This window comes from Coccidioides posadasii, chromosome 2 (assembly GCF_018416015.2).
Source record: "Coccidioides posadasii str. Silveira chromosome 2, complete sequence".
In the NCBI taxonomy this organism is placed as follows: domain Eukaryota; kingdom Fungi; phylum Ascomycota; class Eurotiomycetes; order Onygenales; family Onygenaceae; genus Coccidioides; species Coccidioides posadasii.
Window position 1 is genome coordinate 5,735,627 of NC_089408.1, and position 27,847 is coordinate 5,763,473.

Genomic DNA, 27,847 nt, shown 5'->3' on the forward strand with positions numbered 1-27,847 from the left:
CAAACACAGCATGTGGCGGCCGGTATTACCAAAAATACCGCCCGTTCCACACGGCAAAGACGTTACTTCTATGTAATATAACTCGTATAATAATGGGATCATCGAGTGTCACTGCGTTCGGGATGGATAAAAGCATCGATATCAGCGTTTGTTGGGTTGGTGGGAGCTGAAGGAAGGGCTCATCAAAGGAATGGTGTCCATATTTCCTTTTGCTCCTTCATCGACGCCAAGCGGCTGAGGATCCGATCGTCGTGGTCGCCGTGCTTTACTAGTTGCAAATTTCTCTCAACTCCGAACCCCCACTTGTTTTGCCGGATATATTCTCTTGAACCAGCCATCCTTCATCTTTGTCCTGCGTAGCGTAGGATATTGCCCTCTAGCCTCTTCCCATATGCGCCGGGAGGGTTGACGTGGCGTTGAAATATCCTTGCTCATTCCTATTTGTTCTCAAGTTAACTGCCTGCGCCCCGACTTTTCATATGATTGCTGCCAATTTCCCTATATCTGAACGTCTGCTGTCTCTGTCGTGGTCAATTTTCGTGAGCCAGGCTTGAAAACGCAGCCGCTAGGGTTCTGGGGTCCGGAAGCGCCCGTTGAATCCCGTCGCTGCTCAAACCTTCCAAATCGACAGAATGGCTTGTTCTAGTCCTTCCATGACGGTGGAATCCCATGCGGATCGAGAGGACACAGGCGCGACATCAGGATTCTTTTCTCCAACGGAAATCCTCCGTAATCGGAGACGCAGACATTCGTTTCATTCCTCTCGCCGGCTTTCCTGCGATTATGATGCCGATGCTATATTTCTTAGGGTCGGTACTTTACGTAGCAGTGGATTTGTTCTTCTAGAACCATGAGTTAACACGTTTTACTAGGTCGAATTATTTCTTGCTGACTTGGAACGGCGGCTACAATGGCTGGAAGATTACAGACAGTCCCACGTGGTAGATATTGATTCTGGCTTGAAGAGAGCGTACGCCGCTTTGCAGGCGGTCCGAGACAAATGCAGCCATGCATCTGGCGAACTGATGGGTGGAGGGAAGCGCCGTGCAAGAATTGTGGTGGAAACTATGGAGGAACAGTATAACCATGCTCTCGCAACCAAAGAGACGTTGGAGCAAAAAGCTCAGGCTAGTATGCGGCTGATGGAGAGCTTCTTATCGGAACTGGAAGCGAGTGTTCATGCCGTCAAAGACAGAGGTATATACGTTGCCATCGACGAGGGCTGGCGGGCAGTGGATTCGGGTTTACACCATGCGCGGGTTGTCCTTGACGAGGGCATGGAACGTGCACGTCATGCCCAAGTTGCACTCCGGGAAAGCATCGATCGCGCGATCCAGTTAGCTCAAGAAAAGCGCCTCATCACGTACGCCGATCTCCCCCACCCATGGAGAGTGAACCCGCACATCCTGGACGGTTATCGATTCACCACATCCAAGATTGAATGCGTGACTTCGGTTTTCACCTTTTCGAATGAGCTCGTGAACATTTGGTCGCATCTGATTGGCCTAATCATAGTTCTAGCTGTGGCACTTTACTTCTACCCTCTGAGCCCGAACTTCTCCCTGAGCACCAAAGCCGACGTCGCTATCGCTGCTATATTCTTCATAGCCGCCTGCAAATGCCTTGTTTGCAGCACAGTATGGCACACAATGAATGGCATTGCATCGCAATCCCTGATGGAACGATTCGCCTGTGTGGACTACACCGGAATATCCTTTCTGGTCGCTGCCTCTATCGTTACCACTGAATATACCGCCTTCTACTGTGAAGCCTTGTCTCGCTGGATTTACATACTCATGACCTCTTCCCTAGGCATCGCTGGCATCATCCTTCCCTGGCATCCCACCTTCAACCGTGCTGATATGGCCTGGGCACGTGTTGCTTTCTACGTGACTCTTGCTCTCACCGGGTTTGCGCCAATCGTTCAACTGAGTCTCACCCGAGGACTGGCATGGTCTCTCTATTTTTACGCCCCTATCATGAAGAGCCTCCTGGTGTACCTGACCGGTGCTTGTATATACGCTTCCCAGGTGCCCGAGCGTTGGCGCCCTGGCTTCTTTGATTACTTTGGGGGTAGCCATAACATTTGGCACATCGCTGTGTTGGGTGGGATCCTATTCCACTACCATGCGATGCAAGATCTTTTTGCGGGTGCTTTTGTTCGTGCTCAGGGTGAATGCCCTGGTTTGGCTTATTAGAATAGACTATACACATATAATAACGACCGCACAATGAATGTTTCAGAGTTCCCTGTTGAAATGTGACATTTCTTGGTCTCTCTACTCCTGGTACCCTCATACACCCGAAATGAGTATCAAGAATAGCTTTATTCAGTTCAACAAGCCTTGGTCATGATGCCTTGTTGTCAATATATACTTGACACGTTAATTAGAAGCCTTCAGTCTATGCTTTTGAGCGATTCGGTGATTTGACATGTTGTCTTTTGTAATATTACCCATTCAAATTAGTTATATGAGGAATTGGTGATGGTGAAATGAAACTGTTAGATAAAGACAAAATTAAAAGATATTTTTGTCCAAGTGATAAAATTCCCACATATACCTCGTCAAGTTCACCATCGCCGTGAAATGGCTTGGCCCCTATATTCTCTAGATTCTATCTGAGATCTATTGCAAGGTACTCCGTATTCTATCCCGTCATCACAATATCCTCGAAATGACCAATCAGAGCGACCTCAATGTGTTCATCCCACGCGGGTTCAAATTTCGCCTCCGGATTTGCGACACCAGACAATGAGGTGTCGAAGAGGTGGGCCCCCCGCCAACGTAGCTGGCTTGCTCCCTCAGTGGCAGATATTGATCACATTTTGCGGCGATTTTTGGGCTATGCATGGCATGCATGCATTCGGGCATCCATAGTATATTCAAAAAGCGGTGCCACATCCTGAAGAACTATTTCAAATCACTGCCTTTTTTGCGAACCATCTCAATTTTCAAGTTGTCCAGCTTGATTTCCATTAGATTCACCAGTCGATGTAAGCTCTATTTTGCGGAATCGGCCCTGTATCCAACAGCGATACATCTTTAGCTTTCTTTTGCGGTTGACAATCAGCCTTCGGTCCACTGCAAGGTCAAGCACTTCAAATCCTGCGCTTTCCGCACCCTCATTTATTTCAGACTCCGCTGTAGCTAATTCGTTTTTTGGCAATCCCCCTTGTGGACACCATTCACCCCAAATATGAGCGAGTTCATCTCTGTCGAAAAAATAAACCCTGGTCCCGTCACCCCTGACGTAGAAATTTTCCGCCATGTACCTCTCCTTTTTGAACCTCACTTGCGCCAGGTCACCCCGGCCGTAGTCCCTGAATAATATCTGCCCCCCTGGCTTCAAGACACGATAGATATTTGACACGGCTCGTTCCCATTGTTCAGGTGCCAGAGCAGAGAATATAAACACCATGACGACCACGTCAACAGACTCCTCGCCAAGCCCCGGTGGGAGTGAACTTTCACCCTCAGCCGTAACATCCCACACATCGGCCCTGATATACCTCTCGTCGTATTTCTCATTCTCTCTTATCACCTCAATCGCCTTCTTCGAATAGTCGCAAGCGTGTACTTTCAACTGTTCATTGGAATTATTCGCCAGAATCGGAAACGCAGTGTTTCCGGCCCCCGCGCCGACTTCCAACACCAACTTCGGCCCCGCGTCGGCCTTTGTAACCTCTGCCAACACCGGGAATTCTTGCTGCAACCATTTTCGGTTTTTGAAGAAATTGCCTGTATTGTTCTTGTAAAATAGATCCCACCACTTTGCCGGGTCGGAGTTGAACCGTTGACGGTTGAAATCTGATACTGGCGATTCTCGCTGCTTAGCTATCTGCAGCTGAGCATATTGCTTGTAATCTTCATCAGTTTCAACGTGGTCCCAGGCATTGAATTCAAATACATCGTCGCCTTCTTCGAGGTATCGGGAACCGAATTGGAAGGGATCTGACCGCTTCTGGTTATTGGAGGGGTCGTGGGAGCGATGGCGAGGTACTTGAGGGGGCTGAACTAGCTGGGCTACAGTCGCGTAGTCGTCAAAGCCCTCGAGGGGTAGAGGTGACATCTGAATGGTAGATTTTTGGGTTTCTTTTCACCAGACAGAGCTAGGAGGGGGCGGGGTTCTTTCACGAAGATGGAAAGGGAAGTTGGGTGGTTAGGACCGCTTCTCAGCACCAATCCTACAGAAGACACACCCTCGCGAAGAAAGGTTCACTCAGCTCGAGGTATCTCTGAGGTATACTCCGTAGTCAACGTTATATTTGCATCGTCGCCGTCAACGAAAAAGTCAGCGGACAATGCGAAAGTTACGGCGGTAATGGGGATGACGGTAAAATTACACTGATATCGGATATCGGAGCAACATTGTTCCTTATCGCCCAAAACAATCTTCACGTGACCAACAGGCAGCCTCGGCCGTTTGTTGCACTGATTGGATGACGACAACATGGTAGCGGGCCGCAAAATACGGCTTTTTTGTGCCAATAATAGCGGCCGATTGTGGGCGGGACTCCCAGGGCATACTCCGCAGTACCGGCCGGCCCCATGGAACTCAGCCGCAATCTGATGCCTCCCGCCCGCTGCCGAGTTGAGAGCCTTCAACACGGGGTATCTGGCTTCTTCGTTCACTCCCTCCTGCAACTCTGGTCCCTCTCCCCGAGAGAGAGTTGTTTCTCGATTCCATATTTATCCTTTATAACGTTGCAGTTGCTGACCCTGCGAACTATGCCTCGATTGTCAGGAAAATATTGGCAATGCCACCTCTAGCACATTCATGAATGGCTGCAATCTGCCCACGTTAAGCAACCACTCACATTCCGATTCGCGTATAACGGAAACAAAACGTTCTTTGTCTAAGATATCTTTTTCTTTGAAATCGAGTTGTTTGCAAAATACAGTCGATTTCAGAAGACCAACGCCTGGAACAAACAAGATGTCCTGCATTGTCCGGATATTTTGTTGCGTTCCTAGAAATAGGCATCAGAATAAGCCCTGCCACGCGCCACCCCAAACTCAGGTTCGATACCAATCGCCCCCCATTTCTCAAGTGACTGTGGATCCCACTCGCCGCAGCCGTAACGGATTTTTCGTCGACGTGGATGCGGGCGTGGACACGGAAAATCACTATAACTTCTTCGTGCCATTGCCGAGATACACGCCTCGTCCTGTTGACGTTAACCACGACGAGAAACTTCCTACTTTCGAGCAGGTCCAATCCTGGACCGACAGGCGAAGTTCCCAGTACCCGCCTGACGAGAAGACACCATTGGATCTCGAAGTGAACCAGGCACGAGCGAACAATGCAAACGACCATTCGTCGGATGCCTCGTCCACGTTTTCCGTGCCCAGTAGCTTTGGCAATACCTCGACCGCCACGACTGAAACACCCCCTCCACCTTACTCTTCAAATTCATCATGGGCACCTTCACGACGATCTATTTCGTTATCTACTTCTCCCAGCGTTGCAAGCATGGTGCAGGGCAGTGATATGCCACTGCCAATAACACAGCCACGACCAGCATTACGTCGGAGCTATGATGGTCAGGGATCGCCGCGGACATCCGTCGACCTCCAACGTAGCCGTGGACCACAAAGTGATTTGCCATTTCCACCAGCATATTCGAGGCCATAGACCCGATCTCAAAGGGCCGTTCGATGATGTCGGTTCCTATTCTCCAGATAGAACAGAAGTGTCCATTATCATTTTGCCAACATGAACTAAAAATGGCCTCTCGTGTGCTACTTCGTCCGAACTACAGCTTATGATGCAGGCCAAATCGTCTTATCAGATACATCAGCTTGTGTTTAAATCTGAGTTCATATGCTCACATCTTGGCGGAACATTGGTGTTTAACCCACGATATCTCATATATCGTGCACTTTGAAGACTTGGTGCCAACCTCCTTGTGATTCACTAATTATATCCAGTATCTGCCCCTCAATTATGTTTGTGCATTTGCTACATATTTTCCTAGGAGGATATTCAGAGTAAATATGTGTATGTACAGAAAATTAAGTACATACATAAAATTTAATGAAGATATACCTTTGTGTGAAACGGTATATTCAAGTTGTCTCCATGCCAAGCATCCAAAAATGTTGATCCATCTCTCGGTCGTGTTACACACTGATGCAGCAAATGTTAGGTCTGGCTTTGAAAGGACACCTGGATTGATTTTAGACAATTAAAATAATGCGAACAGTGTTGGTTTTAGAATGTTATTGGACAATAACAATCTTGTTTCTAAAATAGACACAGAGATAAAAATTAAATTGAAGCTTTGCATTAATATTAACCCCTTATGTAAAGAATCTGACCAGCAACACGTTACTACCCTACCGAAAAAGCTAACTGGGATATAAAATGCCTCATGCAGAAACATCAGCAAACCAAGGATGAAACTTATTCTTCAAGGAGCAGACATAGAACCATAAGTAGCATGAAGAAAGTAGGGTAGCTTCGAAAGGCGAGAAAATGCCCAGAGATATTACACCGAGCCCGCTATATGCCCCCTCCCAATGTGACCAAAACAAAACAGATTTTTCCTTGCATACTAGCTTTGCCCTTAGGTTTAAAAAAAATTTAAAAAAAGAAAGCAATTTAAGGCAATTTCAACCACTTTGAACATTCTGAGCGCCTCCAGGATCAAGAGGGAAAAAAAAAAAAAAAAAAAAAAAAAATGAAAACAAATGAAAACGGTTTTATAACGCCAACCGGTTTAGAAAATGTTGGTCATGCAAGGAAAAACCGATTATAGAGGTTTGACAGAGGCAAGCGGGGGTTTAAGCTAAATCGGAGAAGAAACATGATCGTTAGGGCAAAGGGTTATAAATAGTAGCCTGTCGGGATTAGAAGAGATGATCTGAGGCGAAGCAAAAAATTCTCATCACTGTATCATTATAAGGTAAAGAGGAGAAAAAAAGGAGAGGAAAGAAATCACTCAAGAAACACCCCCAGGAACAAGGTCTGTCCGTTCTGACCCACTCTCTGCTTGCTCAATTTCCTCATCATCATATGGATGAAGAGGCGGAGCATGAGTGAATGGAAAATCGTACTCCTGTGCCTGAAGATCGTCCTGGGGAACGCCATCGTACTGGTCCAAGAACGGTGCTGTATGAATATCAAACTGGCCACTATGCTCAATGTGGTCGAATCCAGCTTGACTGCTGCTCGTTGATAGTCCACCGAAGAATTGGCCGGCGAATCCAGCAACTTCGTTTGCGATATGACGCTCTAGCGCAACATCGAGCATTTCCAGACCAGCTCGTTGCCTTTGCAAATATTTGGCTCTTTCTTCCTCGAGTCGACGGCAGGTTCCATTTCGGACGACGACAAGATAGCAATTTGGACAGAGATATTTATTCATGCAAAAGGAACAGGTGCAGGGTGGATTGGCACGGACACAGTCCTGACATACATGAACTGAGCAAGAAGTGCATTCATTTAGCACGCTAGTACAGCGTTGTCGTTTATCACCTGCAGCACGGTACTCCGGGCAAAAAAAGGACTGGCATCCCTGCCATTTCTCGATCCTTACGGGCGATTCACAGAACGCAGATGCTGGGGAGGAGGCACGAGTATGATTGTTGGAGCTTGTGGCCGAGTTTCGAGGGCGCTTATCCTCAGTGGCGCCGTTAGCCTGGGGACTGGACCTCGGTTGGCTAGAGGTTGGCTCGGTGTTCGTGGGGTTGTTGTTGGTCTGCGTTAAGCTGTTCGCAGCTAGATCAGGAACAGAAGACGGACGTGGAACTGGTGGTCTTTCTGACCCCTGCGCGAGTGCGGCATTCGCAGCTGGTGAATAATCAATGGCAATCTTCTCCATGAAGAGGTCCCGATAGCCACAAATGCGAAGACGCAGTCCGCGTAAGTCATGCTCCATGCACAAAGGCCTAGAACATGCCTTGCAATGGACTTTCCACTGTGGAGATTCGTAGCATTCCTGACACAGATTCCGAGGACACTGCGAAGCCTGATGATTTGGTGGTCCAAGTAGCCATCGCATCATTTCCACATGTCCCTCTGCGAGAGTATAGTCGGGCCTTGACGGGTCGCCGTAGGCATATGTAGGGAATGTTTTACTCCATTCATTCGAAGAGTATTCGGGATCTTCCCACCCTTGAGCTTTTGGGAGAGGAGCTGCTCGCATTCGATCAACATCCCGACTTCCCTGTCCAATGCTAATTCCACCACCACCTGTAAACGTAGGCTCGGTACAACACCACCGGAATTTAAGTGAAGGATATGTTATCGGGACCGGACCACCGTTTTGGGGGTTGTTATTATTGGGAGCGTTCGCGTTGTTCTGGGAGTCGGAAGGTTCTTGCATGGAGCATGGGGACGTAGTAGCACCAGGAGCCCACCAGAAGCTGGGTTGGGGGCCATCCCCTTCTGCTCCTGGCTCTTTTAGATATGGAGTGTTGTACGCACAACTGTAACAGAGTGTTTTTCGGCAGCCCACGCAGTGCATCAACACGCTGCACTGCTCACATCGCTCATGTATCTCCTCAAGGCATGAATCACATTTTATGTTTTCGACAAACTTCCTGTGGCTCCTTCGTAGATGTGCCGGCACCGTCTTTCCCTCGCCGTGAGAACGTCCGTCGCGAGTCCCAAGGGCCTCTCCATAGCATCCTGTTTCGTCATGTTCCCATAATTTTCCATCACGCTTGGGGGGTTCTCCAGCATCAGAAACGGACCCTATCCAGTTCTTGGACCTCCAAAGCCTGTCGAACACGACCCACACTTCAGGAGTCCCTTGAGACACGCGGATCGAGACGTACCCTCTTCTCCGGAAACAACGACCGGCTGGAGTAGTGCACCACGCTGTGTCCGTCCAGATTCCGAGTTTGTGACACAGATTGACAAGCTCGTGCGTAGGCTCAGAATCTGAATCTCTCCGAAGCAGCGACGAAGTGAGATAGGGTCGGCGTCGATGGTGTCTGCAGCGGTAAGTATAGAGACTTTTAAGTGCAAGATGCTTAACCTTTGGAGATGAACTTGATCTTGATTTCATATCTGCGTCATACTGCAGCCCATACATGGTGAGATACGGGATAATATGATATTTCAGGGAAACATTCTTGCAACCCCGAACGGAAAGGTGTTCGAGGGTGTCCCTTCTTGCATTGAGGACCGTTGAGATGAGATTCTGACCGGACACGGCGGTATTATCTAAATCCAGGCTCTTCAGTGACGGGCTAAATGGTATGACGACGTGAGAAAGCAACTGATCGAGGGCATATGGTCTCGATTGTCGCTGTACGGCTTGGCCATCTGTTCCAGCAGTAATGGGGCGAACCTGGGTGGCCGACGGCATGAGCAGACGGAATGAGAGATATTGCCATGCCGTGGGGTACGATCTTAGGAATATCCTCAGGTAGTTGCAGGTATGATAGAGGCGGAATATGGTGTCGGTAGGGGCTTGGAGGAGGAAGGACTCGAAGATGGGTGTGTGGGTGGAAAAGACGCGTTCGAGCGTGGAAAGCGGACGATCATGATGAATCGAGGACATTTCATCTCCGAACTCTCCGGTCGAGTATGCTACCGAGATACAAGAGCCTGACTCACTGGAGTCTCTTATCTGCAGCCGGCAAAGGCTTCGATCGAGATCCGAGGCCATTTTCAATAAGGAGAAGCGAATGACGATAGTGACGGGTAGCGCCGGTAGCTGGGGGAGACGTTGGAGGTTGGAGCATCATAAGGAGGGAAAAGGGCGGTGGAAGAGAGTGGTCAAAGAGAGTCGACAGGGAGACGCGAGTGCTGGTGGAATGGAATTAAACGACAAAGACGGCGGATGGAGGGAAGTCGGTAGACGCCGTTGGCTCTAGAGCTGCATGCTTTTAGTCCTCACCACCCGGAGCCCCAGTGAGCACGAATTTGCACTCCTCAGGTGTCAGCCTTTGGATTTTCCGTCGAGAGAGTGCAAAAAGAGAGTTGAGGCTCGGAGCTTCTCGAGGGTTGAATTCGGAGATAGGTTTCGTCAAAGACTTTCTGGTCGATATCAACTTGGCATTAACTCACTAACTAATCGCCCTACCCCGGCCACTCGCGAATCACAGTGCTATCAAGCGGCCTCAGCGCAAGGCGAATCCGAATTTTTAACCCACTACGGTGTACATACAAGTGGTGACTACGATGGCCACGTTGATATGCCTTGTGGCAGGGTGCAAGGAACTCTGTTCTGAAATCGTTCTTCACCGCGGCAGGTTCCGCAATGAGTAGAAACAGACAATAAGGGTGGAAATGTTACCCGCCACATTCCGCTTAACTTTTAGGTCCACTGGATGGAGCCCGGAGCCTGCGCTCCGTGGACCTAACCATGGATGTCACCAAGAAATCAACTCCCCAATTACGTGGTTTATTCAGCTACCAGATCTATCGGCGCCCCAAATCTTCACCAACAGTGTAACCTCGAGCAATGCCACTGCGCCCTTCAACAACCGCGCTTCCTCTCTCGGTCACCCTGTCATCCTCCTCATACCGAATGGTAAAATCGCTTCCCAGTCCGCTCCAAGTTCGATTTGACCTCAGATACTGAGCACCAGGCGATACAACTCCAGCAATCGTCGCGAGATCTCCATTTACCCTTTTAGCGAGCACCTTGGATACACCGGCCTCAACAGGACCACGTGTTCGTGTGTGCACCGGGGCATATGACGATTGCATCGGTCGAGTGCTGGATACAGACACATATTTTCCAGTGCGGAGATCAAATTCTGGAGGTGCGGATTCGGGATCTGAAAAACTATCATCCTCATCGTTGCGTGTTTCATAATCCGTTTGACTATCGGGCCCAGCGGTCTTCATAGGACATCCATCTGATTGATCACCCTTGCCGCCTTTCGCAGCATCCAGTAGGACCTGGTAATCACTTCGCCACTCTCCAGTCCAAACTCGCTCCGTGTCTTTCTGCAGGGCGATCTCTAACTCATAAGGCGTGATTACCGGCTTCCAAAAGTCCGTACTGTCCACAAGTGAGCTCTCCCAGCATCCAATGACCACCCATCCGCCTATCTCGCTGAAATTGGCCACTTTGGCGGCGTTCAACTTGCCCACAACAAATAAGTAACTTTTCTTTCCAGCCGCAGCAATCTGCTTCTGTACATGTTCCACAATGTGCAGATAATGCTTGACGCTAAGCGTATTTATAAGGATTCCAAAAATGGGAACCGTGCTGAGAGAAGTCAAAATTGCGTATCTCCGGCGGAGTGTAGCCGCCGTAGAGGCCAAAAGCGGCTTTGGCGCCTGATTTGAAACAGAAGATCCTTGATCAGTAGGATATATACGGATAGACGCGACCCGAGATGATAGTGTTAAAAGTAGGGCTGTTGGCGGGGTTGATATATGGAATAGCTGCCAGTCCTTCAGGCTTTCTGGGTTCTCTCTAACCGACTCAGGAACCGTTCTGTTTGGAACGGGAGACGACGGATCATGTATGAGGCCAGTAGGAAAGGTATTTGTATACCCTTTTTCCTGCACCAACCTGGAAGTTATCAACTCAACATGGTCTGCAAATGTGACATCCGCGACAAAGAGAACCTTTTCGTCTTTGTTGGGATAGGTTTCTTCAAACGCAGCGAGGATCGGGTCATGATCGAGCTGTCTATGAGTGAAAATATGGATGACAGGTAATCTCGCGGTGGGAGATAGACACGCTCTGCCGTAATGGATCACAACATCGGCACTAACGTGCTCAGCGGCAACTTCGTCCACGCAGCATGTTCCGTAGGAGGTGTCTCCGAGGATGTACAGCTTCGGTTTCTGCCCGCCCCTGGGCTCATGGACATTCAAATTATTCGCGATGGATTGTGTGACATCATCTAGATCCGTAGCCTTCGCTATCCTGTGTCCTGGCTTTCCACAAGCGCAGGAATGTTCATTCTCAGCGGCTTTATGTCCATTCGATTGCGATGGGAGATCGACTGATTCTAGGCCCCGGCTTAAGAGCTGAAATACTCGCGGAGCATCCGGGAGCATCTCATCTGGGAATTGTAGCGCAATCCTCCGCCATCTTCCTTGCTTAATATCCCTTATTGTCCGCTCTATGTCATAGGTAATGCGTAGTTCTTCATCCGACACCTGGTCGGCTGTCCGCGGGGTAACGAGGGGATCAGTCGCTTCGAGGATGTGGTCATCTGGAGTGGAAAGAACCGGCGCAACTTCCAGAGAAGATGCCATTTCTCAAAAGAAAGGGGCACCTTATTGTAATTTCGCCTCACTTCCGCGCTGCTGTGGGATTTTCACCGAACATTCTGTGCTCGATGGTCAATGTCGCCGTCGTCTCAACTTTTTCGCAGGAGGGGCGGTAATATTACCTGGTAATATTACATGTGTTAGTTACTTACAAAATGGTCAGTTACATAATCAAACTACTTTATCTTATCAATCAGGCCCCGTCGCGGTCGCCAGCCAGTTCTGATAATAGTCATGAACCGTTTTCATTAACACCAAAATGCAACAATGATAAAAAGGTTATTTACAGATTCGCCCGGGCTTCTTCACCGGCCCAGACACGTCTAATCAACTCCCGAATCGGCTCCCTCTGGATCTCTCGAGGATTCCAGTACGGGTTGCTCACAGCAATATCGGCCCCTTTATCAATATCCTCCTCCTTCATTCCAAAGTCCTTCAGGGCCCTCTTCACTTGCAATTTGGTTAAGAGCACGTTTAAGCCCCGAATAGCATCGCCGTTGCTTTCAGGTAGAGCATCAGCCAGGGCTTTCATCGCCTCTGGAATGGATGGAGCGTTATATGAGATCGCGTGGGGGAGGACGGCAGTGTGAGTTTCGGCGTGGGGAAGGTCGAAGCTGCCTCCAAGAGTGTGGCACAGTTTATGGTGGATAGACATGCCCACGCTACCGAGGCATGTTCCACAGAGCCAGGCGCCATAGAGGGCAAGGGAGCGGGCATCTCGGGAAGATGGGTTTTTGACAATCTCTGGCAGGGCGGTCGCAAGGCTGCGAACGCCTTCAAGGGCGAGGAGGCGGATAATTGGGTTCCCGTTACGGGCATAGAGAGCTTCGACTATACGCAAAAGCAGCAGCCATTAGCTTCTAGACCGTTTCTCGACGCGATTTCGTACCAACAACTTACCAGCGTGTGCAATGGCGTTGACACCACTTGTCGCACTCATTCCGACTGGGAGTGACATCGTGAAATCCACATCGTAGATGACGGTTCCAGGCAGGATCTTAGGGTCGCTTCTCGTCTTCTTCACACCATCTGCTGTCTCGCCCAAGATTGGCGTCATCTCGCTTCCCGCATAGGTTGTCGGAATGCAAATATGCGGCAGACCGGTGCGGATGCTGATGGCCTTTCCTAACCCAATGGTGCTTCCACCGCCGATAGAAATGACGCTGTCGGCATTCTGCGCTTTTGCGTATTCAAGAGCCTTTTCTGTAACGTGTGTGGGTGTGTGCATCGTAGCTTCGGTGAAGACACCGGCCACATTGCCCTTCAGGAGATCCTTCAAGTCATCGGCTTGCTGAACCTGCTGCGGGGTGGATAGTAGAAGCGGGGAGGAGAGATTGAGGCGTGCGATCTCGTCGGGGAGTTGCTTGATGGTCCCAAATCCAAAGATGACCCGTGCCGGGTTGGCGTTGTATTCGAATGCATCCATAGTTGCTAGTGATCTCCTCTGCCGTAAAGCGTAGCTCTGATAACCAACTTTGACTGGGAAAGGGCGAAATAATACTCGGATCATCGGTGGCGCCCCGCAAGTATAGATATACGTGATTTAAGACTCGCCATCGCTCCGATATTTCTACCTTTTTAATCCTCCCCCCACAGCTTAGCAATGTGGTGAACAAAATTATCTAATCCACTGCCGATTTTGCGTCGGAAACAAGGCCATAGGGGCGGATTGAATTTCGCTGGCGCTGGGCGGAGTGGTTCTCCGGATAGCAAACGGCACGAAGTCACGGCAAATGTTTCTCCCGGAACTATTTAAGCCGACCGCGGCCATCACACTGTCAAATAGTAGTGTTTGGACCTTGGGCTAGCTGCAATAGACTGCTAATATATGACGTTGCGATTGATAACAGAGCTCCTCGCGACTGTTACTCGACAGCAATGTTTCAGGCAGCCGCTTTTCCCGACGGTCTGTCATTCAACGAGCGTTTCGAGACATCCAAACGACATACTCCGTAGCTAATGCATGTCTGTCGAGAACTCTGGAAGAAGATCCCTTGAGATCATTTACTGTAACACAAAACACGCTCCAAACTGTGTTCGATCCTACACCAAACGCAGAACTATGAGCAAGATTGGAGTCCGTATAAGCCAACATTGCCTCCTCTGGTACATATTACTCGCCAGGAGTATGGATTGGATGGTAGTGGGACACTAATCCAAGCCCTTGAAGGCCATGACGTGCACGCCTCCAGACCTGTCTTTTCCCTTTCCTCTTTTTCTTTTCTTCCGTTTACCTTTGTCCTTCCCTGCCATGTCGTCGTCGCTATCCTCTTCCTCGTCGCTGCTACCATTACCCCCTTTCCGCTTCTTTCCAAGTCCTTCTCCGTTCTCGATGTCTTCCTCGTCTGATTCATCATCATTTCCCTCCTCATCGCTGATCGCTTCATGCCATACCTTGACAACAGTGCCACCGCCGCTGATCATGCGACCCTGCACATCAAAACCAAGGCCAACGACGCCCTCAAGATCATCGTGGGACAACTCCGAAATCACCTTGTTGGGGCCCAATTGTACAAATTGCACGCGCCCATCACTCTGTCCGACAGCGACCACCTTTCCTTTACCGAGTTCATCTGGCACGTTTGCAATGACTTCCAAGCTCTCTCCGCCATCGAGGGAACGGTCGACGATGATGCGCTCATCTTGATCGTCCCAAGCACCTTTTTCCCAAAGTGTTAAAACACCACTAGCCCCACCAACAACGAGCTTTTCTCCCTTGCTGGTGCCTCCCGCCTTGAGGCCAGTCACATAGCTTGAGCTGATCAGCTCTTCGCCCTGATCTTCACTCCGTACCAAAATTCCTCTGCGCAAGTCAGTAACGGCGATCGTTGTGCCGCCTGTAGTAATCCATTGCTTGCTGTAACCAGAAGTACTCGTCTCTGAAGGTGGTAAGGGCGTTAGAGAAGACACATAATCATCGTGTGGGTGGTGGGTTTGCTGAGGTCTCGCGGATACCTCAGTGGAGCGGTCGCGGAGATCAAAGAGATGTAAGGCCCCTGAATCCGTAGCGAGAAGTAAGGTCTGTGGTGAGAGCGCGTGGATTAAGGAAGGGCTATCAACCTGGAAACCGGACCTATTGACCAGATAAGGGTGAGATTGCAAAGCTCAAGAATATTTGCAGTGCATCACCGGGTCGCTGTCCATATAGAACGATGCCGCTAGTCGAGAAGAAACGAGAGAAGATGTAACTTGATCGTTACTTACTTGTCTCCAATTCTCGGTACGGCAAATTTCCACTCTACCCTTCCAGTCTCCGTCCTCGCAGCCTTAACCCACCCATCCGTGCCGGCAGAATACAGTGTCTCCCCGTCAATCCCAAATCCTACACACCTACAACTACCCTTATGGCGCCTGGTACGCCATACCGTGTCAATGTGTCCGTATCCCGCTTTCCCATTCTCAGATGGAGCGGGTAGATGAAAGGTCTGGACATGGCCGGATGAAAGGCCGACAGAGACGAGAGGTTCTGTAGGGTGGATGGCTTGCGAGAAGAGATCGGAGCTCAGAGGGAGGCTGCAAACCGTGTCGAACATGGCTCTGATCTGTGGACTTACTGAAAGTCCACGAGAGTTGCGCTTCTGCGGCTTGCACTAGCAATTCGGGGGCACTAAGCAGGAGAGAAGAATCTGGAGAGTGCCGGTTTAAAAGGCTTCTCAGTGCATACGGCTAAGGAGAGGTGGAAACCGCAGCAAACCATGCAATTGCTTTTTGTTTTTTGGCAGCTTCAGCTTGTATTGCGGATTTCAGTCAGAAAATCGGTTGCGTGAATGTTTGCATTGTTTGACCAAACAGAGGCTTGAAAGAAGCAGCAAGCAAAACGGTTCTTTTCATCTCTAGGCTCATGATATGATATACTCTGTCATTAACTGATTATCGGGCATAAAATGATTAAAAGCAACAGTAGAGCATGTCCGATCAAATCGAGTATAGTAATTAATTATGTATGTATGCACTGTACATCATTGAAGAAACTTGGAACGCATGACGAGAGCTCCGATCCTCCCAAGACACCTCCTTATCCTAATATATCCGCTTTCATGCAAATGACTCCATCGGGATTATATATATTCGCCTTGGTTGATTTCCCATCCTCCTCGAGAACAATTTGATACTCCTCTCCAGCATATAGCGGGTTAGTGGCCCGGTAGCTAATGCTGTCAGGGACGATCTCTTGCGGATCACCACCACTCTGCTCACGCACGTCCCGCCAGAGGTTCAAGATCGAAATCAGATTTAGCGGGCCATGAACGACAAGGCCCTTATGCCCCTCGACTTCGCGGGCCCATGGCAGTGAGTAGTGGATTTTATGCCCGTTAAACGTCAGGGCAGACATTCGGAATAAGCTTTCAGGAGTCTGGCGAAGATTCCGGGCGTGTATTCTGGCGGTTGGGGAAGACGGTTTTGGCGGCGGAGGAGGTTTTGACGTCAATGGAAGCGGAGGTGACAAGCGCGGTTCCGAGGGGGTTGGAACCTTGAGCGCTTCTCGAAATACCCAATTCCTACAGACAGTGAGCAACAACTCCGTACATTGCCTACTCTCCCGCAGCCACAATCTGCTTTAGGGGGGATTGTTAGTTACGGCCTTTGAACTCACCGCTTGTCGATGAGCGCAACGCCATGCTCGTTCTTGAACACTTTCTCCACGCCAACAACAATCATCTCCTCGCCGGTCTTCTTGATTACCTTTGGTTCGGCACTCAAGCATCTCGTCGTTTCCTGTACTTCTTGTCCAACTCTTAATAAATTCAACTTGCCCTCTGCCGTCCGTGGCCAATGAACTTCCCCACCAGCCCACATCCGCCGAGTAAATGGCGCGTCAGGGTTATACGACACATCGGTCCCATCAACCCCCAGCTCACTCTCCAGAAATGCAGGAGTAAAGTAAATAAGATGATATCCCGGTGGAACCGGTGTTCCTACCGGGGGTGGCGCAGCATTGGAGAGTGCCGGGGTGTTGGAGTATAGATTATTTCGATTGAGGGTCAGCGAGAAGAGCTGGAGCTGGTTAGCGTCGAGGAGCTGAGTACGAGTCTGAGGGCCGATAGACTGGCATTTTGCTAGAAATCTGCTTGCGACTGTGGATGCTGAAGCGGCTGAGGTAGCTGTTGATGATGAAAGCCGCGCAGAAGATGGTGCTGTGAATCTGAGAATGGAATTATAGGACCGCGGGAAGGGAAAGGAGGCACATCTGATCGGGCTCATGGCTGTTACTTAACTGGAAGTCTATCTCCTACCTCCAGTTTGACGGTACAGGGCAATCCTCCCTCGGAGTCCTCCGTCTCCAGGAACCTCTGCGTTATTAGTAGATCAAATCGGCACCGGTGTGGGGACCTCGGCATCCTCGGCCGGAAGCTTAATTCCCGAATTCGGCATCCAAACGTCGATCAAAACTCTAATTTGACGTTGGTGGTGCGATTGTTCTGGCCTTCGAGCCTGCATACAACAAACATCGTCATAAATTAAGAGTGAAATCGGATAAGTCCTATCGCTATGTATGTATAGACGAACCACACATGGTGCGGCTAGAACAATCAGCAAACCTTTTAATTTTCGCCCTCCGAGGTCGTATCACTGCCATCATCATCAGCGCCACTACCACCATAATCCTCCACTCCAAGGTATCCATCATTTTCATCCTCCAACTCCGAGTCAAAGTCTTCGTCGATTTCATTCGAGGCTGGTATTGCTTTACCTGATCCCCTATATGTCCGGCTTGCTTTCACCCTGGAACTATCGTCTGGCTGCGATCTCGAAAAGAAAGGATGATCCTCGTGCAAAGGTTTCCCTTGGCACACATATCCCATAGGCGTATGTGTAAATTCCTGACCGCGGCGCTTTAAGCTCAGCCACTCTTGAAGGAATACCAAAGGTTTGGCAGTGAAACTTGACTTCTTTGCGGTTCTAGAACTTGCTTCCATGATATCTACTTCATGTGCGTTGGGGAATCGTGAAGGTGCAGGAGATATCGGAATATCAAGGGAATCATCGAGCCCTTCATTAGCCGCAGTGACACCGAGATACTGACACAGTTCCTCATACTCATTAAACTCGAAATAAACTCGCCCAGAAAGTATCCCTAGCTGAATCGTTAACCATTTGGGTGGTTTCCAGCCGCTGGGGAGAGAAGGCATGGCGAAATAATTCAAGCTGTTGAAATGCAGCATTTTTCGAGTAATTGGTGCTGCATAAGTGGCCAAGTGTGTGCAGTGAGTCTTGGATTCCCGGAACATGGGGATTAATAGTTCCGCCTCCTCCGGGATCACTACCATTGCCGCTTCAGATTCAAAGCTCCAAATGACCCAATTTACAGGGCGCTGTAAAAATTGTAAGCTCCACGATACCATGAAAATAAATTAGAGTTACCCACAAGAAAGCTATCATTTGAGCAGCCTGGCGGCAACTTCACCGTCCTCATAAACTCCTTTGAAAAGAACAACTTTGATAACGTGGCTTGCAGAGTGATCCCATGCTTCTTCCCTAGTGCAGTATCTTGAAGGGCGATGAATGCTTGCTGAAAACCCTTAAAGCCGGAGAGTCTACCAGTTGTTGCAAAATTGACAATATCTGGATGAAGACCTGGGAACGATAGCGCCACATAGTGAACGGGCTTTTGCACTTCACGGACAGCCTCGACTTCAAACGCAACTTCCCTCTCCTGTTCAACTTCCTGTAAGGCTGATCCATGCACTGCGCCACCGAAATCCTGGAAATCCTTTCGTCGTCTCCCTAAATCCTTGAGAAATTCCGCAATCTCCGTTGCATAGGAAGTTCCTGATTTCGCGGCCTTAACTTTGGATGCTGGTTTATAAAGCTCTTCCAGGGTTTGCTTCTCGTTTTGCCGAAGAACGCTGCAATATGCTCGTCGCTGTGCCGAATTGGCCAAAAATTGAGGATTGTCCACGCCCGTCTGTACACGACGACAAAAGTCCATGCCTTGGGAATAGTACAGTGGCTGCATTTGCTCAATACCCATGCAAGTCTGCTTAAGAAGCCAACAGACAACATCGTTTGAATCAACATGGTCCCCGTTTTGTTTTCCCTGCAAATCCAAAATGCTTTGATGTACCTCGGGGGGCGCGAAAAACACAACTGATTGTGTGGTAGCGAGCTGGCGCAATCTCATTGCAGCTTCATACGTTAGCTGATACCCCTCTAAAGGGGTACGCCGGAAAACTTACCTTGTACGGTGTGGTCCTTGGTTTGCCCTAAACCCAGTGTCAAGGCGGCAACGGCGGCAGTAGGCATTTTCAAATCGGTTCCTCGAGTATGCGCTTCATCAAGGTATACGAGACAATCAGCTAGATTATCAGCGTACGGTGATGCCAAAAGGGGCGTTCCAGAACCGTTTCGGTAAAGGATGAACGGTTTATTGTCCGAGTCGAAGTACAAGACGGCCGGGGCCTCATGGTCGATTTGTAACCACACCTTTGCCAAACTTTGATTATCCATCTCTAAAATTTGGGCCCCAGAATCGATTAGCATTCTGATTTTCTTCTCACAAAGAGATTTAAGAAGCTCGGTTTCAGATAACCGTTTCCCGGTGGTAGAATCTGCGGCCACTACATATGTGCGATTTCGGGGCTGTAGCAAGTAGGTAAGCACTTCAGCATTGGTATGTGAAAGCATAGGGAGGTCCCGTTGCTTGATATTCAATGGAAGCAAAGTACGATTGTCGTTCGTACCGCTGAAGCCACTTGTCAACGCCGAGGTCTGACCCCCAACGGAGAAGAGAGGGATGTCCCATCCAGATGCCTGGAGTTTGACTTGGAATTGTTTTGCATGCTTAGGGAACACGAAATGATTCAAAAAGTAATCGATAACGACCGTCTGATATCGAAGGTGCGTCCACAATTCATTCAGCTGTGCTTCGTCGTCAGTTTCAATAACGCTCCATTCGCGGAGGATGTCAGGCAAGGTGTCGGAAGAATGCGTCCATCGATCATATTCGCTTGACGGGTCATCCGATTTTACTAAATGTTCAAAGTTCTGCCTGAGTTGGGCTTGGGCGAGTCCGCCAAAATAAAATGCTAAACATGTGAAAAGAATAGCAACATCTGGATGACCCCATTCTGCTTGTTCCGATGGGACGCCTTTCGCGATGAATGGAACGGCAATAGGGTCTCTGTTAGGATGGAGCCCGTACTGGACGTTCCACCGCTTCTTCAATGTCAAAAGAAGAATTCGATGGACGAATAAACCCCTAAGAAGATATATATTTTTCCTTGCGGCTGAATTTCCTGGAAAGATTTTGCCAATCGTCTCTGTAATTGCTCGCTGGACATGTACATTGGATATGAATAACCTAATAGCCAGGCGGTCTTGGGGATTATAATTATTTATAGGCAATATGGAAGTTTGGCCTTTCATGATGTCCTTCACCAAGCGTGTAATTAACTCATCCTCTGCGTCTCTTCTCAGGAAATATACAACTGGAAACCCGCCTTTAGTGGGCCTAGGAATGACTTCGATACTTTGTGGAAAGTCTCGCTGTAAATTCCATAAATGTCCAGCGACTAAGCGAAGCAGTTCTTGAGCCGTTTCCCATCGGAAGGGATTGCCGTCCACAGCAGTTTGCGAGCCAGAAGGATATATGAGCTGGGTTCTTGTCGCAAGCGTGAAGTCGCACTCGTCGAGTACATCACGACAGGTTCTCTGCATCCAACCCTGAACTTTGATCATTGCATTTGCTTCGGCAATGCGTGAATCCGATAATCTTTGCAGTCCACTCAACTTAAAAGAAAGGATATGTTCGGGAAGCGTGATAATAACACCTGACTTATGTTGAATTTCCCTGTGAATATCAAAATATTGCTTTATCATATCTGGGTTAGTAGGTGTTTTGCGGGAAAATGGCACATGCCTGATTTCGCGGCCAACCAAACCACCAAGTCTCGCATGAAGTAGCTGAGCTGTTTGGGTCAGTAAGGCTTTTGGAACCACGAGTCTTACAAGCCTTGTCGTATCTGCCAGCTCAGCAGCAACTATTGGCATAATGCACGATGTTTTACCTATATTGTAAGTCGTTAGCATGGACCTAAGGATTTTATCGGATGATAACTTAAGAGCCACGGAATGTTCTTCCCTTGTCCCATGTTCATTTGTAGCACTGAATTCGCTTCCGAGGAGGGAGAGATCGTGGCACGGGCAACATCCACCTGGTCCGGTCGAATTGAGATATCTGCCTCTATTTCAAGCAATACCCAATCGGGATGCTTTAGCGGATCCCAGTTGACATGAGGAACATTGTTCTTTTCGTCAACCCATCGCTGATGGTTTTGTTTGAACCGCGCATCTTCTATTCTAAGAATGCGCTGCAAATCCACGATAGATACCGCGAATGCTGTCAAAATTTCTTTCATATGGTTTCCAAATCTTACTGTTGAGCAGGAACGCAATTGTTCAAGCAGTGTTACCGGAGTAACACATGGCCATAAGCCTCCTTCTTTAAGCCAGGTGGAACGTCGGTCTAGGCGCTCTAAAATCTGATTGATTTTGTCAAACAGCTCATGGACTTTATTTCTTAGGAAGTCGGGTTTGCACGCTTGCATCTCTGTCGAGCCTTCATTGCCGGGTTTCCGGGAAATAGCACAACTCTTTAGAGCCTGAATACTCTGCATCATGTCCAAGCAATATCGTTTTTGTACCATGGAATCCGAAATCTCAAATCGTCGGACAATGTTTGTAAGCTCATTAATCTCAATCAAAGATTCGCTACTGCAGCCGATCTCCTTGAGTATGTATGGCCCCGTTTCATTCATCTGCGGTGATTGGGATTTACCAGAGGTGGTAGGACCCGTTTCTGTTCTAGATCTGCTTAGGGGCATTAGAAGGGCATGCTCTGGCACGCCGGGGAAGTCCTGACAGAACAAATTATCCGAGAGAGTAGGAATTACTGAACCTCGATACTTGGGATCGATTAACTGATAAATATCTGAATGGTTAAGCGGGGGTCTGAAACGCCCTGGAGCACGATGCTGGTTCAAAATAACCTGGACCTTTTCCAGATAATCGGAAAGCTCCATGTTTTGAAATAAGCGGAGCCACTCAGGGCGCACAGCGGCCAGTGCGCCGGGAACGTCCACAAGCAATGTCGATGGAATACTATTAGTATTCGGCTCACGACATGGCCATTGTTTTATAAGACATTCTGCAATCAGGGTGCACTCGTTCTCGACCTGAGACTCGTGTTCGTGCTGGAGTCTTTCAAGTCTACGCCGTGTCTTATTGCTCAGATTAAATAGCCTTCTTTCGTCGCCTTTGTATTGGGTGCTGAATGGTTTTATTAACTGTTTAAGGTAAGGGATAGTTGGAAGCTGCTGAAAGCTGAAATGCGCGTAGTTCGGCCACTGCGGTGGATCGAGCGCTTTCAGATCTTCAATGACCGCAAAGGAAAGTAGTGTTCGGATGATGTCCATATTGACATCCGCTTTAAATGACATTGTACCGAATATGAACATTAGGTGGTATCTGTCGTTCGACCCAACCGTACGACAAAAATTAACAAGTGGTCCCCAAAGCATACTGAATTCAACATCAAGCAGGTCTGAGAGCAAAAATTTGTCAAACGACAAGTTAAATCCTCCGATTGTGGTCCATGTTTGAAAAATATCGGCCAAATCCATGGATGCGCACATATCCGAAGACCAGCGGCTAATCATAGTAACGCACTCAAACACATTTACCCGGGATTGACCATGGACAAATTTGTCACGGGCTTCATATTGCAGATCGACAGGCGAGTCTAGCTGTGGGAAGCCCGAATCAGCACGCTGGTACAAGTGGCGCCTCCAGCAAGCACGGTTTAAGAGAAAGGAGTTGCTTGGCGGCTCGATGTTGAGCATTTCGCTTTCTTCTTGCAGTGAAAATGAAGCTAAAACCTTTGCTTTTCTAAGAATGTTTTCAATCGCATGCCAGAGTCCATCATTCTGGATGGTAGGCGTTAAATTTCGATTCCATGTCACTTGTTGCATGGTTTTTAAACCACTTGGATAATAAGTCCTTTTCGGAATTAACCTGGAAATGGCTTCCAAAGTCCTAACTTGAGTTAAGTTAAGTGTGGTCCATGGCTGACAGGAAGCTGACCGTAAACAGTGCATTGCTTCTTCCGTACCGGTACGCCATGTGAGAGGATCCGGGAGGACGAACGAAGTACATGCATGAAGTAGCGCTTTGTGGTACAGCTGCCACAGCTCAGAAGGGCAGTCAATCCGCCCAAGCACGTCGTTTATTGTAAACCTACCATAAATCCCTTGATTCTCAACTCTGATTGCAACATGAGCACCATTGCGGATAGTGTGAATTTCTCCCATAGGAACAAGAATGATACGACGCGAAGGGTTAGAAACATCTCGAAGGATGAGCTTGCTCTCCAAACCATACCACGTCCCTGCATCTTGATTAGGGTCGACTTCTGCCTGCAGTTGCCGGCACTGAAGCAAGCCTCCAAGATTCACGGTGAAGGATAATTCTAAGCGACGTAATTCAACTGAAAGATGGCCCTTCGGAGGTTGAAAGACCGTTAAGCCGTGCCGATATTCGAAATGGTCGAACACTTGTGCAACGAGTTGAAATAAGCCGCTGTGTGGGTCAATGAGCAAACTTCCCGGGCGATTGTATCTTTTCTGGCGCCATGCCTCGCGGGAACGGATACTAACACACCAATGACTGCTTTTCGATTTCCATATATCTGGACGACGTCTAACCTCCATTATCCCGGAGTTTAAATCTAGCCAGTGCACACAATTCGCTATTAGCGGACCAGGCAGATCGAAATTTTGAAGGTCACCAAAGATCGCAGGAGGGATGTACTCGAGAATGGTGCCTCGCACTCTTGCTTGAACGATCAGATCCGTATCGCGGAATCCAAAATGGATTTCGTGTCCGTTCATTGGGAATGCAAGCATGTAAGTCATGCCGAAAAGAGAAGAAGGATAAATGAGCAACCTTTGCTCGCCAAACAATTGTTCCAGAACCACAGACTTTCGGTGCTTCGCTGGTAGTTTCCCTAAAGGTTGGCCATCCACAATCAAATGACCCTCGAGTAGATGGTAGTGTATCGTTTGCTGTCTTGCATTTTGCGTGGGAGAAACTGTCAAACTAACCCATTCATGGGAGGGGTCCAAAATTTCAAAATTGGCGTAACATCTAGGAGCAGTGCCTTCGGCTTGCGGCCAAAGTGAATCCATTGCTTGGTAAAATGCCCGAGGTGCCTTTGCAAGGGATTCGCGAAAGAGCGACCGCATTCTATATACCATTTTTAAGTCCCTAATAAGTGCGTTTTTGGTTAATGATGGCAGTTGGCTGAAGTCGCTCGGAGCGTTGTCTTGCATTGTGATTGATGCATCTATGAAACATTGAAGGTCATCGACTCCTATAGTGTTGGTTTCAATACCGTCAATGTGGACCGAGAACGTCCTTCTGCAGAGCAGTGCTGCCCAAAAGGCGTATACGGCAAACCGTTCCGCCGCGGCGGCATCCGTGGATTGGTAAATTTCATGCCGCAGCTGGACGATCCACTGCGACGTAAATGACCGGACCTTTAAAATGACGCTTAAGCTTTCCTTGTAAATAGAGTGTGGTGCAATAGAACAAAGCCTGAGAAGAAGCGTTAAGAGCATATCCATGCAATTGGTCTCTCTCCAATTCGAAGCGATATTGTCTAAGCGCTGAGATACCTGTCCAATCAACTGCCGACAAAATGAGACATCCTCAAAAATCTTGTGGGCAACCCGAAGAAAAGTTCCTTCATCAGCAGGGCCTGCTTGGATTGCCAGTTGAGATATTAGTAGAGTGGTAGCCTCGGTGCTTAGATTCAGATTGGCAGAGCCGAGTTCAACAAGAATTGAGGGCCAACGTCTGCTATTTCCCGAAAAAAGCCCCTTGTATGCCATAAATTCATGCACATTCAGTCTTGGGGGACATCGCGTCTGGCTCGCTATGACCTCGTACGATGAAGGAAAGCTTGAACCAACAGAGAGCCCAACAGAAGAAAAGGCTGAAGCTGAATGTAAATTCATCCGAAAATGGTGAGAAAGATTGAGTGATTGGAATTGCCTGCTGATCCAAATATTGGACAAAGTATCGAAATATGTAAGCCTCAAGCCATTAGGGAGACATACAGCGTCCAGAGTCAGAGGGAATCGCATCCCTTTGTAGTGTGTTTTCAAAAATGGCTTAGTCGTAGAGGCAAGGCATACACCATCCGAGCCCCGATTACCATATCGCTTTAGCCCAGAATAATCATCAAGCAACAGTTTGGGTGTAGGCAAATGCGGCTGGTCAGGAAGCCCTAGTGTGCGTAATAACCGCCAAGTTGCGTTGCGATAGGCTTTAAAGGAACTAGGGCAAGCAAGCTCAAAAATAACAGCTTTTGCTTCAGGGGACTTTGTTGGAAGTGGGTGTTCATGAATTTGAATCCGCATGCGCCTAGAGCGGCGTTGGAGATAGCATTTCCGACATAGTTTATCATCATGAGTGATTGCTCCAAACTCATTTGACTTGAAGACACAGTTGCTCCTCGCAATACTCCTTTCCAATTCTTCAAACTCAGCACTTAATCTCTGCCATTCCGTCTCCTTCTTCTGAAGGTCGATCCGAGCTTTGGCCTCGATTCGCAGGTGTAGATCCTGTAATTTTCTAGAATCCACTGACTCGTCATAATATCTCTCGGCAAAGCACCCTGCGGCGGGTGCATCGAAGATAGTCCTGGAGGAAGCGTTGTCGCATCGCGCTCGAAGATAAACTTGAACGTTTTGGAGATGCACCATGTCTGAAAACAGAGGCAATTGCAGGATATCCAATGTGTCAGGAGTTATGCCGGGGTGAAAATCCTCGAGCAAGTTGAACAACTTAGTGGTACATTGATCAAGGGCGACCCATAGCCTAATGGTGCTGAGAATCATGATACTCTTTTGTTCGGGGCTATTATCGTATGCACAAGATACTTTCTCGAGATATTCTTCAATACGCGCTGCAAGTTGCAAACACCGACGATTTTGCAAGCTTTCATTTTCTGGTCCTGCAATGCATAATTTGTCATTCGATGCTTCAAGCTCCGACAGCCGGTAATAACGTTCTGCGAATACCCTGAAATGATTCTCACAGGGTGCCTCAATCATGGTAGAAGGTTTGGTTTGCTGGTTATATTTCGCGAATCTGATCGACTGCTGATGATACGACATCACATTCTCCAAATATTGTGCACTTTTACGAAGCGATAAAGTGCACGATTGGCGGGTTGCACGTCGTGGCAAGTTCGGAATCAGGCGTCTCGTGCTAATTTTCACCTCCGACCAAATATTTTCGAGATGGGTGACAGATGCTTGGATGGACCGATGAAACCGAGCGGATACGCTAGCGAACAACTGCTCACTTATAGCTTGCACATGGGGCAACGATTCGCTCTGCTCCATTTGCAATTTTGAAAGACGACGGGCTAGTTTACTCCTCAATAATGCTAGAGACTCAGAGGCTATTTGACCAAGGGAGTCATCGATAAGACGCGAAATTAAAACGCAAAGTAGAAATTTATAATAAACCCTTCCTACCTCTCTATTTTGCATCTTTAACGTCGTTTCGTTCTCGATTCTCGTTATTCCATCGTCGTAGCCGGAGCACAAGTATCGCTCAATTCCAACGCGGAGAATGAGCCAAAATGCAGAGCGCCTCCACGGCTTTTCGCCACCGGCGGCCCAACAAACATCGTCACGGATACGTTTCCTCAATAAAGGAGGGAAAACACGGCTACCGTTTGCTTCAAGCAAGGTCATAAACATCTGGGTGACCAAAGCCGGATTAACGGTATCTCGGAATTCTATTGTGGAAGATCCGGCTTTTGTAGCACGGGCAGTGAAGCGTTTAACCGACTCGGTGCTGGCCTGTTCCAAGAAGCCGGCAAGGCTACGTTGGAATTGGGTATTGTCAAATTTTTCATATGGAATAGCGACAGCCTCACCAGGAAAATCCCATGACAGAGCATTCTCCGAAGCAAGCACTTTTTCCGAAGAAGCAGCAGCCTCAAAGCATTCGAAAACAACTACTTCGTCCAAGCCACTTTGCGATGTATTAGTAGGCATGAAACTCTAAAACATGTGCGGAATGCTTACCAACGCTGACGCCAAACAAGGAGCCCCGCATTCTGCTCGGTGACATGCAAGATTAGAGGTCTGTGGCGCTGTAACTTTCGGAACTCAGCAAGTAGGCGAGCCTTATCCAACTTCCTGCGAGCATTTGCAGTTTTGCATATCTCCAGGATGTAATGAACACGATCCCAGATGTCACCCAGCCCAGCATTAGACTGATCCTGCAAGACGCGGGCAGCATCCTGCAAACGCACGAGCAGCTCATGTTCGATCTGGATAATGTTCTCCTCCTGCTTGCCTGGAAGACATGGAGGCAGGGCAACATGGTTGATGAGGCACTCATACAGCATGGATGAAGACCTAGGAGATGTGGTTTCCTCCATATTGATAAATGGCGGAGATGGCTTTCTGTCTATACACAAATCTCAGAATAGTAGAAGAGCGGTAAACAATTGACAGAGATAGGATAAACAAAATAAAAAGGTATGGAAGTAAAAAAGAGCACAACATATGGCATTCTGTAAATAAAGACATATAAAAGCACAACATGGACCCTGCTGGCACAAACA

At 48.5% G+C, this 27,847-nt stretch overlaps 9 protein-coding genes across 9 annotated transcripts; 2 read left to right on the forward strand and 7 right to left on the reverse strand.

Moving 5' to 3' along the window:
* Positions 1 to 117: 117 nt before the first annotated feature.
* On the forward strand, positions 118 to 2,252 carry D8B26_004300 (uncharacterized protein). The gene is made up of 2 exons (XM_066124441.1): positions 118 to 809; positions 873 to 2,252. The coding sequence occupies exons 1-2, from the start codon at positions 633 to 635 to the stop codon at positions 2,196 to 2,198; spliced, it is 1,503 nt and encodes a 500-aa protein (XP_065980522.1). The 5' UTR covers positions 118 to 632; the 3' UTR covers positions 2,199 to 2,252.
* Positions 2,253 to 2,946: 694 nt separating this feature from the next.
* D8B26_004301 (uncharacterized protein) lies at positions 2,947 to 4,071 on the reverse strand (the record flags this gene model as incomplete). Its single annotated transcript, XM_003065106.2, has 1 exon — positions 2,947 to 4,071. The coding sequence occupies one exon, from the start codon at positions 4,069 to 4,071 to the stop codon at positions 2,947 to 2,949; it is 1,125 nt and encodes a 374-aa protein (XP_003065152.2).
* An 846-nt stretch (positions 4,072 to 4,917) lies between these two features.
* Positions 4,918 to 5,913, forward strand: D8B26_004302 (uncharacterized protein). Its single transcript, XM_066124442.1, has one exon. It carries the CDS (start codon positions 4,939 to 4,941, stop codon positions 5,635 to 5,637), a length of 699 nt encoding a protein of 232 aa, XP_065980523.1. The 5' UTR covers positions 4,918 to 4,938; the 3' UTR covers positions 5,638 to 5,913.
* An 875-nt stretch (positions 5,914 to 6,788) lies between these two features.
* Positions 6,789 to 9,625, reverse strand: D8B26_004303 (uncharacterized protein; the record flags this gene model as incomplete). Its single annotated transcript, XM_003065107.2, has 2 exons — positions 6,789 to 6,793; positions 6,958 to 9,625. The coding sequence occupies 2 exons, from the start codon at positions 9,623 to 9,625 to the stop codon at positions 6,789 to 6,791; spliced, it is 2,673 nt and encodes an 890-aa protein (XP_003065153.2).
* A 659-nt stretch (positions 9,626 to 10,284) lies between these two features.
* DPH2 (Diphthamide biosynthesis protein 2) lies at positions 10,285 to 12,183 on the reverse strand (the record flags this gene model as incomplete). Its single annotated transcript, XM_003065108.2, has 1 exon — positions 10,285 to 12,183. The coding sequence occupies one exon, from the start codon at positions 12,181 to 12,183 to the stop codon at positions 10,381 to 10,383; it is 1,803 nt and encodes a 600-aa protein (XP_003065154.1). The 3' UTR covers positions 10,285 to 10,380.
* A 241-nt stretch (positions 12,184 to 12,424) lies between these two features.
* D8B26_004305 (uncharacterized protein) lies at positions 12,425 to 13,837 on the reverse strand. Its single transcript, XM_003065109.2, has 2 exons — positions 13,099 to 13,837; positions 12,425 to 13,029 (listed from the first exon to the last, which is right to left on the reverse strand). Exons 1-2 carry the CDS (start codon positions 13,706 to 13,708, stop codon positions 12,482 to 12,484), a joined length of 1,158 nt encoding a protein of 385 aa, XP_003065155.1. The 5' UTR covers positions 13,709 to 13,837; the 3' UTR covers positions 12,425 to 12,481.
* Positions 13,838 to 14,251: 414 nt separating this feature from the next.
* On the reverse strand, positions 14,252 to 15,731 carry JIP5 (WD repeat-containing protein jip5; the record flags this gene model as incomplete). The annotated part of the gene is made up of 2 exons (XM_003065110.2): positions 14,252 to 15,271; positions 15,403 to 15,731. The coding sequence occupies 2 exons, from the start codon at positions 15,729 to 15,731 to the stop codon at positions 14,350 to 14,352; spliced, it is 1,251 nt and encodes a 416-aa protein (XP_003065156.2). The 3' UTR covers positions 14,252 to 14,349.
* A 376-nt stretch (positions 15,732 to 16,107) lies between these two features.
* Positions 16,108 to 17,492, reverse strand: D8B26_004307 (uncharacterized protein). The gene is made up of 2 exons (XM_003065111.2): positions 16,793 to 17,492; positions 16,108 to 16,697 (listed from the first exon to the last, which is right to left on the reverse strand). The coding sequence occupies exons 1-2, from the start codon at positions 17,398 to 17,400 to the stop codon at positions 16,214 to 16,216; spliced, it is 1,092 nt and encodes a 363-aa protein (XP_003065157.2). The 5' UTR covers positions 17,401 to 17,492; the 3' UTR covers positions 16,108 to 16,213.
* Positions 17,493 to 17,741: 249 nt separating this feature from the next.
* D8B26_004308 (uncharacterized protein) lies at positions 17,742 to 27,661 on the reverse strand (the record flags this gene model as incomplete). Its single annotated transcript, XM_066124443.1, has 5 exons — positions 17,742 to 18,512; positions 18,566 to 19,326; positions 19,377 to 21,206; positions 21,257 to 27,249; positions 27,303 to 27,661. 5 exons carry the CDS (start codon positions 27,659 to 27,661, stop codon positions 17,742 to 17,744), a joined length of 9,714 nt encoding a protein of 3,237 aa, XP_065980524.1.
* Positions 27,662 to 27,847: the final 186 nt, after the last annotated feature.

What these genes read in the sequence shown, in the direction of transcription:
- D8B26_004300 (XM_066124441.1), top strand. Translation starts at nt 633, where the DNA reads ATGGCTTGTTCTAGTCCTTCCATGACGGTGGAATCCCATGCGGATCGA. An exon ending in CCGATGCTATATTTCTTAGG is followed by an intron (nt 810 to 872) that starts GTCGGTACTTTA and finishes ACGTTTTACTAG; the next exon opens with GTCGAATTATTTCTTGCTGA.
- D8B26_004302 (XM_066124442.1), top strand. Translation starts at nt 4,939, where the DNA reads ATGTCCTGCATTGTCCGGATATTTTGTTGCGTTCCTAGAAATAGGCAT.
- D8B26_004305 (XM_003065109.2), bottom strand. Translation starts at nt 13,708, where the DNA reads ATGATCCGAGTATTATTTCGCCCTTTCCCAGTCAAAGTTGGTTATCAG. An exon ending in CAACGCCATTGCACACGCTG is followed by an intron (nt 13,030 to 13,098) that starts GTAAGTTGTTGG and finishes TTTTGCGTATAG; the next exon opens with TCGAAGCTCTCTATGCCCGT.
- D8B26_004307 (XM_003065111.2), bottom strand. Translation starts at nt 17,400, where the DNA reads ATGAGCCCGATCAGATGTGCCTCCTTTCCCTTCCCGCGGTCCTATAAT. An exon ending in GTTGCGCTCATCGACAAGCG is followed by an intron (nt 16,698 to 16,792) that starts GTGAGTTCAAAG and finishes CACTGTCTGTAG; the next exon opens with GAATTGGGTATTTCGAGAAG.